Source organism: Haliotis rufescens, unplaced genomic scaffold (assembly GCF_023055435.1).
Source record: "Haliotis rufescens isolate VD_foot unplaced genomic scaffold, xgHalRufe1.0.p SCAF_9, whole genome shotgun sequence".
NCBI lineage: Eukaryota > Metazoa > Mollusca > Gastropoda > Lepetellida > Haliotidae > Haliotis > Haliotis rufescens.
In genome coordinates this window covers 16,507,783-16,524,339 of record NW_025964383.1, presented here as the reverse complement: position 1 = coordinate 16,524,339, position 16,557 = coordinate 16,507,783, and the positions used below count along the sequence as shown (strand labels likewise).

The 16,557-nt window shown below is 38.8% G+C and overlaps 2 protein-coding genes across 5 annotated transcripts in view; one reads left to right on the top strand and one right to left on the bottom strand.

Annotated features, from left to right (window-relative positions):
- Positions 1-16,301, top strand: part of LOC124124834 (putative GPI-anchored protein pfl2) — a 98,390-nt gene extending 82,089 nt beyond the window's left edge. For all 4 annotated transcript variants that reach the window (XM_048390560.1, XM_048390562.1, XM_048390561.1 and 1 more), the window contains one exon: positions 16,199-16,301. The gene's annotated coding sequence lies outside the window, so the exon portion shown is untranslated. The remainder of the gene's footprint in view (positions 1-16,198) is intronic.
- LOC125377313 lies at positions 7,870-9,138 on the bottom strand. The gene is made up of 2 exons (XM_048390338.1): positions 8,463-9,138; positions 7,870-8,201 (listed from the first exon to the last, which is right to left on the bottom strand). Exons 1-2 carry the CDS (start codon positions 9,136-9,138, stop codon positions 7,870-7,872), a joined length of 1,008 nt encoding a protein of 335 aa, XP_048246295.1.
- Positions 16,302-16,557: the final 256 nt, after the last annotated feature.

Below are 16,557 nucleotides of genomic sequence, written 5' to 3'. Positions count from 1 at the left end.
GAAAAATTAAACATATGTTTATATAACTATAATTACATGCATGACACCTAAATTAACATGAAATAATAATGTTGGTCATGTTTGTTAATTTGTACATTTCGTTGTTATTGGTATCCTGAGGATGTTGTAATTATACACGTGTTCTGATCTTGTTTGACGTAGAATACATGAACTGGTTGAGTGATTTTCTTCCATTAGTGTGAAAGGATTGCCCACACATAAACCCTAAATCCTTTGTGAAACAGAAAGAAGTCATATAGATATCATATCTAACTGGTACTAAAAGTTCACTATCAATCACCTCTGATAACAAACTATTACATTTAATATCCCCAAGCACAAATACCCAGTATGCTCATGGAGTAATTATCAGAAACCCGATTAACATCCTGTCTACATGGTCACACCCGGTTATTGTTAAGAAATTCAGACAATATGGCAGTCTGTATTCATTTCTTTGTCCCAAAAGTCCCCTACAAAATACATATATACATTAAAACAGAACAAAAACGATTGGTCAACAGTTTGGTGCGGTCGATGGAAAGGTGTTCAGTTACTAAGAAAAGCTATTTAACTGTTTAATACTTAATACGTGTCTTAAAATAAGAATTAATTCTTAAGTTATAACATTAGTGCAAATCCACCCGAACGTAGGATATACATGGACTGATTTCAAAATAGCAATTGACAAATTGTATCTCATAAACCACTGAATATAAACTCACTTAACCTTTACAATAGAAAGGCGAATCGTTTCTTAATATATTGTCTTTTAAGCCGATGGAAGTTTAAATCACTACAACGGAGTCCGAGGCAATAAAGGATTATGTGACAAAATCTGGTATCATGGCTTAACTGTATATAAGTAACACTGTCCGAGTTTTATAATCCTCTATATCAGATGACTATTCCAATTATTAATGGTATCAGGTAGGAATGACTTGGCATAGCATTCTGTTCTACAACATATAGCCTTTATTTGGTTCGATTTCTATAAATGTAATCACTAACAGCAAAGATGTTTTCCATCTTGTTTAAAGGTGTAATGGCTTTCTCTATAAATTATCGCCCGACAAATAGTCCATAAAAAAAGTTAAAATTTAACGTCTCATCTGCATTATTTCAGCGTCCGAAATGAATCATAGTGTAAAACATTCTAGGATTAATTCTTGTTCTTGGTACAATTATCCAAAATATGGGCATTATGTGCTTGAACATAACTTCTAACGATTTATGTGGAAGGAGTTATTTAACTGAGTGAGTATGGTTCACGGCGGTGGACACCAGAAAGGTATCTAAGACTTGTAAGGCAATTAATCATATGGCTTTCCTTTTTAACTCTATCGTCAATATCAGAATCTGACTGAAATATTAATTCCTTTCATTTTAAGATTAGGTTTTGCATTTGGGAAGACTTTAACGTGAAATAGAAAAGTTTCTGTTTTCTCTGGATTGAATTCTACTTGCTTTCATCCATTTGGTAATATTCCCCAAATCGGCATTAATATTTTACGCAGTTGTATTTGGAATTGTCCATTTGGGGAATTGTCTGGACCCCACCGCAAACACAGTAAACAAAAATTCCAATGTGAATAATATGTACAATAGTTTGTTGGCTCGACATGCAAGACTCCATAATTTTAGTTATAATGTAAAAGTCATAGTAATATTATATTATATTTTAAAAAATCATTAATGTATTTGACATGGAAGACGAAGCGACACACATTGTATTTTGTAATAATGCACAATTTTGAATGCTTTAAACCTGTTGCATTAAACAAATACTGGATTTGATGTTGTCATATAGTGAATCAATATGTGTCAGGTCTTCCAAATGTTCTATTGCGAACACATATAGTGTCAGCGCTCATGTTTGCCATATCTATGAATGAATGAAAATATCATCATTAATAAACTCACCTGAGCTCACTGTGGGTTCTGAAGACAAATCGCTGTAAGGCATCCTGCACGGCTTCGTTCACGTTCACCCTCTAATGTACGATAAAAATATCTTCGATTGTTTGTGTTCAATGTTCGAATGCATTTTGCGACAGGCGTCTGTTTATTTATTAAAATTCCACTAATTCATAAATCACATTGAGTTGCTCGCCTCTTCTACAGTCGCTCACCCGCCCAACTGATGTGGCTGCCTTAATTAACTGGAGTCCGGATGTAACTAATTACAAACTCTGTTCTAATGCTAATCTAGGAAGTGTATTATACTGGATGACAAACTAAGTAATCCTTTCACACTAATGATCCTTGTTTACAGTGAACGCATGTCAATTGACTAAACAAACATCCTTAGGTAGAAGTATCACAATGGACAGCGTATACAACTGTTTGTCAAACAATATCAACCAATATTTTTTATTTAGAATCACCATGACATGAAATCACAGAAACATTTATATTAAATTTTACTTTGAAAAGTCCAGAACTAATGTCGTGAACATATAATAATAGGAATTTATTACAACAAAGTGTTTCCAATATATATGTTTCCTTGTACAATTTTAAATTAATGGACTTTTTATCTATTATTTTGCAATGATCGTGACAATCGCGAAAAGGCTACTCTCTTGCTATTCCGTTTATTGGTTATTCTAGTTTAGGGAGCGACAGCCTCTCGTTATAAAAACAGGGCTTTTCTAACCCCGATTTAGTTAAGACAGCATCAGTCTTTCGCTATACAAACTGTTTTTTCTAACCCCGATTTAGTTAAGACAGCATCAGTCTTTCGCTATACAAACTGCTTTTTCTAACCGCAATCTAGTTAAGACAGCGGTATTACTTATATTATTGATCTGTTACTAAAATCTGAACAAATGTTCTATTTCTTACGTAAAATGCTGTCAACATAAAGAAATTCAAATTATTTCATAACACTCCAAATATAGTTGCCATAATGAAAAAAGTATAAACATATTATTGTCACGTGCAATAATACTGTTCGACAACATTACTAATATTTTCAAACCCCCCAAAATACCTATTTACGGACTGAAGAAAATCAATGAAGCAGTGGTAAAATCTGTCCATATATACAAAATTGTATATTTTGGGATATACCAACTATACAAACTTGTATGTTTTGGAAATACCAAATATACAAAATTGTATATTTTGTATATATTGGAATTTTCCCTTGTGTAGTCCCCTATGGGGGAAATCAAAAGGGAAAGCCCTTGAAGATTTTATCTCAAACAATGATTTATGCATCTTCAATGATAGAAATACCACATATCTTCATCCTGCCACTGGCACATATTCTTCCCTCGACCTTTCACTGACAGATTCAAATATTTATAATGAATTCGAATGGTCGGTCCATGATGACCTTTGAGGAAGCGACCATTTTCCAACGATATTTGCAACTATTTATCCGTCTGACAAACCACTTTACAAAGAAAGCTGAAAAATATTTCCGACGACATCAAACTGTCCACAATTTAAATAACGTTAAAATCACGGGCGCTAAAACGAGACGTACCTTTAAACAGAATAAACGTAAATCCTGGAGGAACTGTGTTTCAAAAATTAATTCCCACACACCTATGTCCAAGGTGTGGAGCATGATTCAAAAGCAAAAGATTCGCGTAGCTTAATTTTATGCATGTGAGTGAGTGAGTGAGTCAAAATTTAACGTCGCATCGGCATTATCTCAGCCATATAGCGACGAGACCAAGCTAATATATATACAATTAAGTCATTTATGCAATGACATATTTAAAAACACTTTATCAAACATATTGGAGCATACTATATTTAAAAACAATTGATGAAACATATGAGCATTACAATATCATTAATACAGTTTAAAAAACAGGCTATAGGCCACCAGTAACCAAAGCTAGTCCACCTCGCTGGGGATCATGGGGACTTACAGTACTTCTGCTTCCTGCATGATACCCTAGCAGGATTTACGTCATCACTTTAGCCACTGGTGGTTGTGCACAATACTAGCCAATATTAAAAAATACTCATCAATGAGTTGGCTTAAAACACTGGTTGATGATAGTTACATCAATTACTATAGGATTACGTGTCACACAGGGGGACAATATTTTTACGCTACGTTAACCTCCTGGACAGAGCCTTTAATAATGTCAGTTGCTAATAGCATCACACCAAATTTAAAAACAAGCATTTAATTATTCACATACATATTTACATATTAAAATTTATTATACAGACCAATTTCTTTCAAGTAATTTATGATGAGATGCCCGCTGATACGGGAAAAGAGATCTTTTAGATTTACACTTTGATAATGTGAATCCCTTGCGATTGCAAAGTCCACACAGTCAAGCAATATATGCTTAACGGTGAACCTTTCATCACAAGGGATACACTTAGGAGGTTCGTCCTCATCTGTCTTAAGCAGATATTCGTGTGTAAACCGACTGTGGCCAATACGACACCGTCGTAAAACGACCTCGTCATGTCTTGACTGACAACCCAAGTAGGTATGACCGATTGTTGGTTTCAATTCGTGGAGTTTATTGCTTCCTACTTGGGTGTCCCACCTCTTTTGCATAAGATCCCGAGTATAAGATTTGATGGTAGGTTTGAAATCACTGTACGGGATACGAAGTGGAGATAACGGTTTGTCAAGAGCTGCTTTAGCAGCAGCATCGGCTTTTGAGTTACCTGTTATGCCTACATGACTTGGCAACCAGCAAAAGACGATGTCACATTGGCCAGTGGAAAGATCATTATAGAGATCTAAAATGTCAAGGATAATAGGGTGATATGGTGAGACACTTTTAAGTGCCTGAAGGCAAGATAACGAATCAGAGAAGATGATGAAATTTTTAGATTGGTTTTGTTGTTTAATATAGGTCAAAGCTGTTAGGATAGCTTTGGCCTCAGCAGTAAAAATTGAACTAAAATCTGGGATTCTTGAGGAGACAGTTCTGGATCCAACGATGGTGGCACTTGCAACTTTGCCACCATCCTTGGACCCGTCTGTAAAAATTGACCTGTGAGAATTATATTTGGAGCGTAATTGGTTATATGATTGTTGATATACCAAAGGATTGGTAGCCGACTTTTTTAGATTGGTTAGAGTGAGGTCTACTTCTGGCTTCACCATCTGCCAGGGAGGAGAAGACAGAAGACGATGGGGTGATATAATATTTAAGTCTATTTTAGCTGCAGTGATGTGTGGTTGAATTCTGATCCCAAGTGGTGGAACCAATTTTGATAGATTTCGAAACAGGTTTTCATATTGAGGGTGGAAAACACAATTGAACGCTGGATTAGATTTATTTGAGTGCAATTTAGTGATATATTGCAGTGAAAGTTTAATGCGGCGCACTTCGAGTGAAGGTTCGTCGGCCTCCACATACAAACTGTCCACGGGAGAGGTCCTAAAAGCTCCAAGACAAAGTCTTAGGCCTTGATGGTGTATAGTGTCCAATTTTTCTAAATTGCTTTTGCAGGCTCCACCATAGACAATGGAACCATAGTCCAGTTTGGAGCGTATTAATGATCTGTACAAGTGAAGGAGGGTGGTCTGATCCCCTCCCCACTCGGAATTTGAAACGACTTTCAACAAGTCGAGAGCCTTCAGGCACTTTGCCTTGAGATATTTAATGTGTGGTAAGAATGTGAGATGACGGTCAAATATGAGGCCCAGGAATTTGGCCTCCTCTACTACCTTGATAGGAGTACCATCTAAAAATAAATCTGGATCCTTGTGAGGTTTGTATTTACGACAAAAGTGAATACAGTTTGTTTTGGATTTAGAAAATTTGAAGCCGTTTTCGTTTGCCCATTTTTGAATTTTGTTAAGACAGAGCTGTAGCTGTCTTTCTATTGTATTCATATTCTTACCACGACAAGAAATGTTGAAATCGTCCACAAAAAGTGAACCATCAATGCTATTGTTTAATACTTTAGTGAGACTATTTATTTTGATGCTGAAAAGGGTGACTGATAGTATGCTGCCTTGAGGGACGCCCTGATCTTGATCAAAATGATCAGACAGGGTAGAGCCCACTCGTACTTGAAATTGTCTGTTGTTTAAAAATTGAGATATGAACTGAGGTAATCTGCCCCTCAATCCAAATTCATGCAAATCCTTTAAAATACCATGTTTCCACGTTGTATCATATGCTTTCTCTAGATCGAAAAAGATTGATACAGTATGTTGTTTGTTGACAATGGAATTTTTTATAAACGATTCTAAACGCACCAAATGGTCAATGGTACTTCTGTTTTTTCGGAAACCACACTGGATGTCACTCAGGAGGTTATTGGTCTCCAGGTACCAGACTAATCGATTGTTGACCATGCGCTCCATGGTTTTACAAACACAGCTAGTTAATGATATTGGACGGTAGTTGGATGGATCTGTATGATCCCGTCCTGGCTTTGGAATAGGAATAATAATAGCATTGTGCCACGAAGAAGGGAAATTTCCGGTTGTCCATATTTCATCAAATATACTAAGTAACGTTTCCAAACATGAATCGGGCAAGTGTTTCAGGAGCTGATAGTGGATGTTGTCGGCTCCTGCTGCAGTGTCATGAGATTGCCCTAGGGCAGTATATAATTCATGGAGTGAAAATGTTTCATTATAGTCCTCACCATTATCAGAGTTAAAATTGACTTTTTTCATTTCCTGCTGTTTTTGAAACCTCTGAAATTGAGGATTATAGTTTGATGATGAGGAATGATTTGCCAAAGTGTCACCAAGTTTGTTGGCAATTTCGGATTTAGTAGTTAAAAGGGTATTACCATCTTTAAGATGGTGAACTCCAGATTTAGATCCTTTGCCCTTAATCTTTTGAACCATGTTCCACACCTTGGACATAGGTGTTCGGGAATTAATTTTTGAAACATAGTTCCTCCAGGATTCACGTTTATTCTGTTTAAAGGTACGTCTCGCTTTAGCGCCTGTGATTTTAACATTATTCAAATTGTGGACAGTTGGATGTCGTCGGAAATATTTTTCAGCTTTCTTCCTATTTTTTCTAGCTTGTTTACAATTATTATCGAACCATGGTTTACGTATATGAGGGTTTGCAGAGGACTTAGGAATGCTTTCGTCTCCAATAGCATTCAATATATCTGAAAAAAGTTGTATAGGATCAGGAACATTCCTGAAACTTTCGGGTTTTAGTTTTTCAGAACATAGTGTTTGGAATAAAGACCAATCGGCCCTTGTAAAGTTCCACCTTGTTGAAGGTGGTTCGTCAGACGGATTTATAGTTGTAAGTATTGTTGGAAAATGGTCACTTCCACAAAGGTCATCATGGACCGACCATTCGAATTCATTTAAAATGTTTGAATCTGTCAGTGAAAGGTCAAGGGCAGAGTATGTGCCAGTGGCGGGATGAAGATATGTGGTATTACCATCATTGAAGATACATAAATCATTGTTTGAGATAAAATCTTCAAGGACTTTTCCCTTAATATTTATGTCAGTACTCCCCCATAGGGGATTATGACCGTTTAAATCGCCCATGATGATACAGGGCTTCGGGAGCTGATCGTACAAAGTCTGAAGATCTGATTGACGGATAGTTGAGGAAGGTGGAAGATACAGTGAACAGAGTGTAAACACTATGTTCAAAGTAACACGGACAGCAACAGCTTGAAGAGTAGTGTTGAGTGGAACAGGGCTATGGATTATGCTCTGCTTCACCAGGATAGAAGAACCTCCTGTAGCTTTATCACCAGGAGGGGAAAACGAGTGGTAGGAACTGTACTGACGGATATCAAATAAATCTGTGTGTTTCAGATATGTTTCTTGGAGACAAAAAGCTGACGGTTTAAAATCTTGGATCAAAAGTTGAATTTCATTAAAATTCTTCCTAAGACCTCTGCAATTCCATTGTACAATGTGTTGTGGATTCATGATGGGGCTTCCACAGGAGAAATGTCACGCGAACGTGAGGAAGACTTTGTAGTACTCCTATCGGTATCATGTGGAGATGGAGTTACCTCCATGTCCAGAGGACCAAAGGAGTTATGGACCTCTACTGGGACCTCTGAAGGAGAGGTGGCCTTTGGTGTTTGCAGCTGTTTTTGCTGCTTCTTTTTCAATAATTTCTTTTCCCTGTTTGTAAGTTTGGTAATTTCTGGTTCTGGTTCTGTTTCGGGTTCATGTGTTGGTTTAGGAGTCTGAGACTCAACATTTTTTACAGTTTTGTTTTTGGGAGGAGTCACAGACGAGGGTGTCACAGCTGGTTTATGGAGTGAAGCAGTCGGAAGTGGCTGAACAGACTTGACCCATGTGAGATCAGTCTGGCAGTCGATAGAGGCAGTAGTGACAGGAGGATGGGAGACAGCAGCAGAGTAAGAGAGAGTGGAAGTGGTTGAGGGAAGACCCACAACCCTCTTCTTAGCTTCGTGGTACGAGACATTTTGTTCTGTCTTGACTTTAATAATTTGGGACTCGCGTTTCCACACAGGACAGGATTTTGCAGAAGCCATATGGTTCCCACCGCAGTTTGCACACTTCACATCCTTCCTGCAGTCAGTGGCCTCGTGTTTGTCTCCGCAGCGGTAACAAACAGCGGAGGCATGGCAGGACTTGGATCCATGTCCAAACGCTTGGCAGGTGTAGCACCGGAGTGGATTTGGGATATACACCTCCACTCCGATGTTACAATAACCAGCTTTGATAGATTCAGGGATAGTAGTTCGGGCGAAAGTGAAGAGGTAGGTGTTGGTCAGTTGGACCACACCATCCCTCTTTACAGTGAATCGTTTGACAGCTGTGACGGACTGTTGGTCAAGTTCCTTGGCTATATCGTCTTCGGACATGTCGGACAGGCAGCGAGCTCTGTCACGGACAATGCCCTTACACGAGTTCAGTGTTTTGTGCACTGAGACAACAACTTTGATATTGACAAACTCATTTAAATCGAGAAGATTGATAGATTGTTGTCTCCGTGCACATTCTACAAGGAGAGAGCCAGAACGAAGCTTTGTGACATTTGTAACCTCTCCGCAGATACCAATGATACCTTTGGAGATAGCAAATGGATTCAGTTTGATTGGTTCTTTGTCTAAAGCTTCTATAACCAAGAAACGTGGCCAATAATCGGATCGAGTGGGCGTAGTATTTTCAACAGTCTCTATATGTCGTCTTTTTGAACCAGGGTGATGGGAAGCCATGTCGAAAGGAAAATAATTCAGCACCCCTTTTCCCTACCCACCATGGAGTGTCTACAAGGACAGTCTTATGCTGCAGCGGATCTCCAAACTGCAAAGACCGGGGATAAAAGGGTGGTATACTCCAGCAAATTTGACACGAAGAGCTATAGCATTCTACCAAATTAAAGGTCAGGCTGGTTCGGCCCTTGACAATCAATTGGAGAAGTACAGAATTCGGAGGTCAGCATCACCAGATTGGCCCATGAGCCACCGCCTTCTGGGCATAGGGCTCTAAGCAAGTTTTATACATTGATAGATATGATATAGACAGGTGGAATAGATTTATTTTTAAATACCAAAAGTGTGCATGAAATATTTTATGCACAGGGCATGACATGACCAGCCGATTGATAGAATCGGGCCCATTCTACCTCCTGTCTAGGCAAAGTTAGGGTCGAAGTGGTGTGTTGGACTAAGGAGCACTATTGCCGGCTCCGTCGCCCTCAACCACCAGAATCCCTTCCTCTGCCGACACAGGGTCGCAGCCCACGGCAAACAGGCTGCCCACTTTGGTCGCCTTTTACGACCAGCAATGGGGTGCTGAGGACACATTCTTGTTTATCTTCCCCGGGTCCCCACGGGGATTATGCATGTAGTAATGGAAAACTGCTATATCTTATTTCACAGACACCACTTGTATTGGCTTCATATATTTCATTTGTGCATTTAGTATGTTTATGTTTAGCACTATCTTAAATATAATCTGATATATAACCAGCTGTTGTAAAGTTATTACCTGGAGAGGTATTTACATAAGCAAGTTTTGCTTGTTTACCGATCCAGATTTCTTTTGAAATAAAAATATGTTTAAACCATGATTCAAAAGATTAAGGGCAAAGGATCCAAATCTGGAGTTCACCATCTCAGAGACGGTAATACTACTAAATCCGAAATTGCCAACAAACTTGGTGACACTTTGGCAAACCATTCCTCCTCATCAAACTATAATCCTCAATTTCAGAGGTTTCAAAAACAGCAGGAAAAGAAAAAAGTCAATTTTAACTCTGATAATGGTGAGGACTATAATGAAACATTCTCACTCCATGAATTATATACTGCCCTCAATCTCACGACACAGCAGCAGGAGCCGACAACATCTACTATCAGCTCCTGAAACACTTGCCCGATTCATGTTTGGAAACATTACTTTGTATATTTGATTAAATATGGACAACCGGAAATTTCCCTTCTTCGTGGCACAATGCTATTATTATTCCTATTCCAAAGCCAGGACGGGATCATACAGATCCATCCAACTACCCTCCAATATCATTAACTAGCTGTGTTTGTAAAACCATGGAGCGCATGGTCAACAATCGATTAGTCTGGTACCTGGAGACCAATAACCAACCTCCTGAGTGACATCCAGTGTGGTTTCCGAAAAAACAGAAGTACCATTGACCATTTGGTGCATTTAGAATCGTTTATTAACAATTCTATTGTCAACAAACAACACACTGCATCATTCTTTTTCGATCTAGAAAAAGCATATGATACAACGTGGGAATATGGTATTCTAAAAGATTTTCATGAATTTGGATTGAGGGGCAGATTACCTCAGTTCATATCTCAATTTTTAAACAACAGACAATTTCAAGTACGAGCGGTATCTACCCTGTCTGATCGTTTCGATCAAGATCAGGGCGTCCCTCAAGGCAGCATACTATGAGTCACCCTTTTCAGCATCAAAATTAATAGTCTCACTAATGTATTAAACAATAGCGTTGATGGTTCACATTTTGTGGACGATTTCAACATTTCTTGTCGTGGTAAGAATATGAATACAATAGAAAGACAGCTACAGCTCTGTCTTAACAAAATACAAAAATGGGCCAACGAAAATGGCTTCAAATTTTCTAAATCCAAAACACACTGCATTCACTTTTGTCGTAAATACAAACCTCACAAGGATCCAGATTTATTGTTAGATGGTACTCCTATCAAGGTAGTAGAGGAGGCCAAATTCCTGGGCCTCATATTTGACCGTCATCTCACATTTTTACCACACATTGAATATCTTAAGGCAAAGTGCATGAAGGCACTCGACTTGTTAAAAGTCGTTTCAAATTCCGAGTGGGGAGGGGATCAGACCACCCTCCTTCACTTGTACAGATCGTTAATACGCTCCAAACTGGACTATGCTTCCATTGTCTTTGGTGCAGCCTGCAAAAGCAATTTAGAAAAATTGGACACTATACACCATCAAGGCCTAAGACTCTGTCTTGGAGCTTTTAGGATCTCTCCTGTGGAGGCAGATGAACCTTCACTCGAACTGTGCCGAATTAAGCTTTCAATGCAATACATAACTAAATTGCACTCAAATAAATGTAATCCAGCATAAAATTGTGTTTTCCACCCTCAATATGAAAACCTGTTTCAAAATCAATCAAACCTGGTTCCACCACTTGGAATCAGAATTCAACCACACATCACTGCAGCTAAAATAGATTTAAATATCACCTAACCGTCTTCTGTCTTCTCCTCCCTGGCCTCAGTAGACCTCACTCTAACCAATCTAAAAAAGTCGGATACTAATCCTTTGCTATATCAACTATCATTTAATCAATTACGCTCCAAATATAATTCTCACAGGTCAATTTTTACAGACGGGTCCAAGGATGGTGGCAAAGTTGCAAGTGCCACCATCATTGGATCCAGAACTGTCTCCTCAAGAATCCCCGATTTTAGTTCAATTTTTACTGCTGAGGCCAAAGCTTTCCTAACAGCTTTGACCTATATTCAACAACAAAACCAATCTAAAAAAATCATTATCTTCTCTGATTGGTTATCTTGCCTTCAGGCACTGAAAAGTGTCTCATCATATCACCCTATTATCCTTGGCATTTTAGAACTCTATAATGATCTTTCCACTGGCCAATGTGACATCGTCTTTTGCTGGTTACCAAGTCATGTAGGCATAACTCAAAAGCCGATGCTGCAGCTAAAGCAGCTCTTGACAAACCGTTATCTCCACTTCTTATCCAGTACAGTGATTTCAAACCAACCATCAAATCTTATACTCGGAATATCATGCCAAAGAGGTGGGACACCCAAGTAGGAAGCAATAAACTACACGAATTGAAACCAACAAGCGGTCATACTTACTGGGGTTGTCAGTCAAGACATGACGAGATCATTTTACGACAATGTTGTATTGGCCACAGTCGGTTTAGACACGAATATCTGCTTAAGACAAATGAGGACGAACCTCCTAAGTGTATCCCTTGTGATGAAAGGTTCATCGTCAAGCATATATTGCTTGATTGTGTGGACTTTGCAATCGCAAGGGATTCACATTATCAAAGTGTAAATCTAAAAGATCTCTTTTCCCGTGTCAGCGGGCATCTCATCATAAATTATTTGAAAGAAATTGGTCTGTATAATAAATTTTAAATATGTATGTGAATAATGAAATGCTTGTTTTAAAATTTGGTGTGATGCTACTATTAACAAACATTATTGAAGGCTCTGTCCAGGAGGTTAAAGTACCGTAAAAATATTGCCCCCCTGTGTGACAGGTAATCCTATCATAATCAGTGTAACTATCATCAACCAGTGTTTTAAGCCAACTCATTGATGAGTATTTCTTAATATTGGCTAGCATTGTGCACAACCACCAGTGGCTAAAGCGATGACGTAAATTCAGCTGGGGTATCATGCAGGAAGCAGAGGTACTGTAAGTCCCCATGATCCCCAGTGAGTAGGCCTAGCTTTGGTTACTGGTGGCCTATAGCCTGTGTTTTAAAACTGTATATATAATATTGTTATGCTCAAATATGTTTCATGAATTGTTTCTAAATATAGTATGCTCAAATATGTTTTACAACTTGTTTTAAAACAAAACTTTGCATTAATGACTTAATTGTAAATATGTTAACTTGGTCTCGTTGCTATATGGCTGAAATAATGACGAAGTTACGTTAAATTTTAACTCGCTCACTCACTCTTAACCCTTAATCATGTAGCTCTTTTAAAATACCATGCTTCCATGTGGTATCATACGCCTTTTCTAAATAAAAAAAGATTGATACTGCATACTGGTTATTTACAATTGCATTTTTGACAAAAGATTCTAAACGTACCAGATGGTCAATGGTACTTCTGTTTTGATGGACACCACATTGAATGTTGCTTATAAGAGTGTTAGTTTCCAAGTATTGTATTGGCCGATAATTAGATGCATCAGTATGGTCCCTACTAGGTTTAGGTATGGGAACAACTATTGCATTACGCCATGAAGGAGGAAAATTTCCTTACGTCCAGATCTGATCAAATATATGGAGAAGCGTCTCTGAACATGAATCAGGCAAATGCTTCAGGAGCTGATAGTGAATATTATCAGCTCCCGTTGCAGTATCGTGCGCTTCACCTAAAGCAGTATTTAGCTCATGGAGCGAAAATACCTCATTATAATCTTCTCCATTTTGAGAAGTAAAATCAACCCTCTTCTTTTCCTGTTGTTTCTGATATGTTTGAATCTTGGGATCGTACTTCGATGATGAAGAGTGTTTGGCCAGCTTTTCGACCAGTTAATTGGCAATGTCCAATTTATCTGTGAACAGATGAACAGATGATCACCTTCCTTGAGATGATGGACACTCGATTTCGAACCTTTGCCTTTACCTTTTGAAATCATGTTCCACACCTTGGATATTGGTGTGCGAGAATTAATTTTAGAGACATAATTCCTCCAAGACATAAGTTTATTTTGCTTGAAGGTACGGCGTGCCTTGGCACTTGTAATTTTCACATGATTCAAATTATGAACAGTTGGATGTCGGCATAAATATTTCTCAGCCTTTTTCCTTCTCTTCCTAACCTGTTTGCACTCATTATGAAACCGTAGTTTTCGAATCGGTGGATTTGCAGAGGACATTGGAAAACAGCTGAACAGGAGCAGTAACATCCCTGAACACATCAGGCTTCAACTGATCAATACAGAGTTCCTGAAAGGAAGTCCAGTTGGATTTGGTAAAGTTCCACCTTGATGTGGGTGGAACATCAGATGGATTATGTACTGTTAGGATTGAAGAGAAATGATTGCTTCCAAGGAAGTCATCATGGACCGACCACGTAAATTCGTTTAAGAGATTGGAATCTGTTCGTGACAAATTTAAGGCAGAATAGGTTCCAGTTGCAGGATGAATATGTACTTGATCCATCCTTGAAAATGCACAAGTTGCTGTCGGAAATAAAATCTTCCAGGACTTTTCCTTTAGGATTAACGACAACACTTCCCCATAGGTTATGGCCGTTTAAATCACCCATGAACACGCAGGGCCTAGGGAGCTGGTCATATAGTGACTTAAGTTCTGATCGCTGAAGCGCAGAAGAAGGGGAAGTCTATAGAGAGCACAGTGTAAATGTTATGTGCAAAGTCAGGCATACTGTGACAGCTTGGAGATTGGTTTGAGGTTGTTACAGGGCTGTGGATCACACCCTGTCTCACCAAAACAGGCGATCATCCAGTAGCTTCAACACCTGGTGGTGTAAAAGAAAGGTAAGAACCTAACCGACGCAAATCAAAGTTGTCAGTCTGTTTGAGATATGTCTCTTGGAGACAGATTGCCGATGGGTTAAAATCTCGAATTAATAAATGTAATTCATTAACATTACTCCTAAGACCTCTGCAATTCCACTGAATCAGTGGATTCATAATATTTATGTTACTGGTGGATGAACAGGAGATCTACGTCTCCCATTTCGAGGCGACTTACTTCTATTGCACCCATTTGGATGAGTAGAGACATCCATGTCCTCCAAGGTTTGAAACCCCTTATATATTTGTATAGGGTCACGGTGACACTTCGGTACACGATCTGAATTTCTAGAATAATCAACTTTTTTGCTGGCATTTGTAACAATAGGTGATGGTTTTTGTGCTGACGCCACAGCTGCCACTTGTGTTGATGGTGGCGTATCTTCTGTTTGGGAATGAGGACTTGATTGTACCATGGAAAAGTTATCAGTGTTAACCCAAGTAATATCTGTCTGACATTGTACGGAGGTAACTGACTTGGAAGTTATGCGTGTCACAGCTGCTGCGTATGACACAGATGTGGAGGTGGAGACAGTAGACATGACCAAACGCTTCGCTTCAGGGAAGGTTATGTTTCTTTCATGTTTCAATTTGACTATCTGAAGCTGAATTTGGAACTTGGGACATGACTTCGAGGAAGCCGCATGATCTCCAGAACAGTTAGCGCAGTGAGGGGTTTTGCTACATTTATCATCAGTATTGTGGTCACCTTCTCCACATTGATAACAGATCTTTTGATTGTGGCATGATTGTGCCTCATGCCCAAACTGTTGGCATTTGTAGCATCTAAGTGAATTGGGATTATATTTATCCACTTCGATGTTAAAGTAGCCCGCTTTAATAATTCTTGGAGGAGTTGGTTTAGAAAAAGTCGTGAGATAAGTATTTGATTTAATGATTGCTTCATCTCGTTTGTAGGTGAAACATTTGACGTTTGTAACTCCTTGATCTTTCAATTCATCAGCTATTTCAATTTTGGACATGTCAGAGAGATAGGTCTCTATCTCTGTTAATGCCTTTGCTTGAAATTTAGGGTCTTGTGTGGCACAATCAAAACAGGAGTAGAAATCAATGTGTAACAGCTTGTAGTGTTGTTGATTGCTTAGGAGCTTTACATTCAACGAGCAGCAAACCAGAAGGGATTCTTTTAACATCCTGCACATCTCCAACTATGCCACAAAGTGCTTTAAAAATTGCAAATGGGTTCAACTTCAATGGAGTACCATCAGTGGCAGAAACTACTAAAACTCGAGACCAACAAATAGACGAAGTCTTCAGGGTTGCATTCTCCTCATTTGAGGAATCCTCTAATGCACGTTTTTTTTTGCGTGTGCCATGGTTTGTGTATTAACGGTTCATCACCCTTGCCCCCCACCAACAATCGAGTGTCATTAAGACAATGCCGCTTGTAAATAAAGAGAAAAACCTATCTGTCTGTGCCTACTTACCTTTCGAACTGACAGTCATTTTTTTTCTTTTCAGAAGAACTCAAAGGATGAGATTTAACAGACACAGAGTACGAAGCCTGAGATAACACGTCATTGTCTGTATAAACACTCATGTGAATAAAAAGGTAACTCTACAATGCCTTGTTCAGTAAGACACAACGACTGAGATATAGTCGATTACCGAGTGATGTCACAAAGGCCTTGGGCGGCAGTACAGCCTATCCGTCATAGAAGTATGTCACGTCAGCAATTTGAGAATACGGCCTCAGTCTCGAACCACCCACTGTTTAGCCAATACTAACACGGATTTCTGCTAAACCTTGTCTGATGTGAGCTGCAGCAATGTTGTCGGCTGACGCAAAATGTAGGGTTACCGTTAAGTTGGTTTGTTGG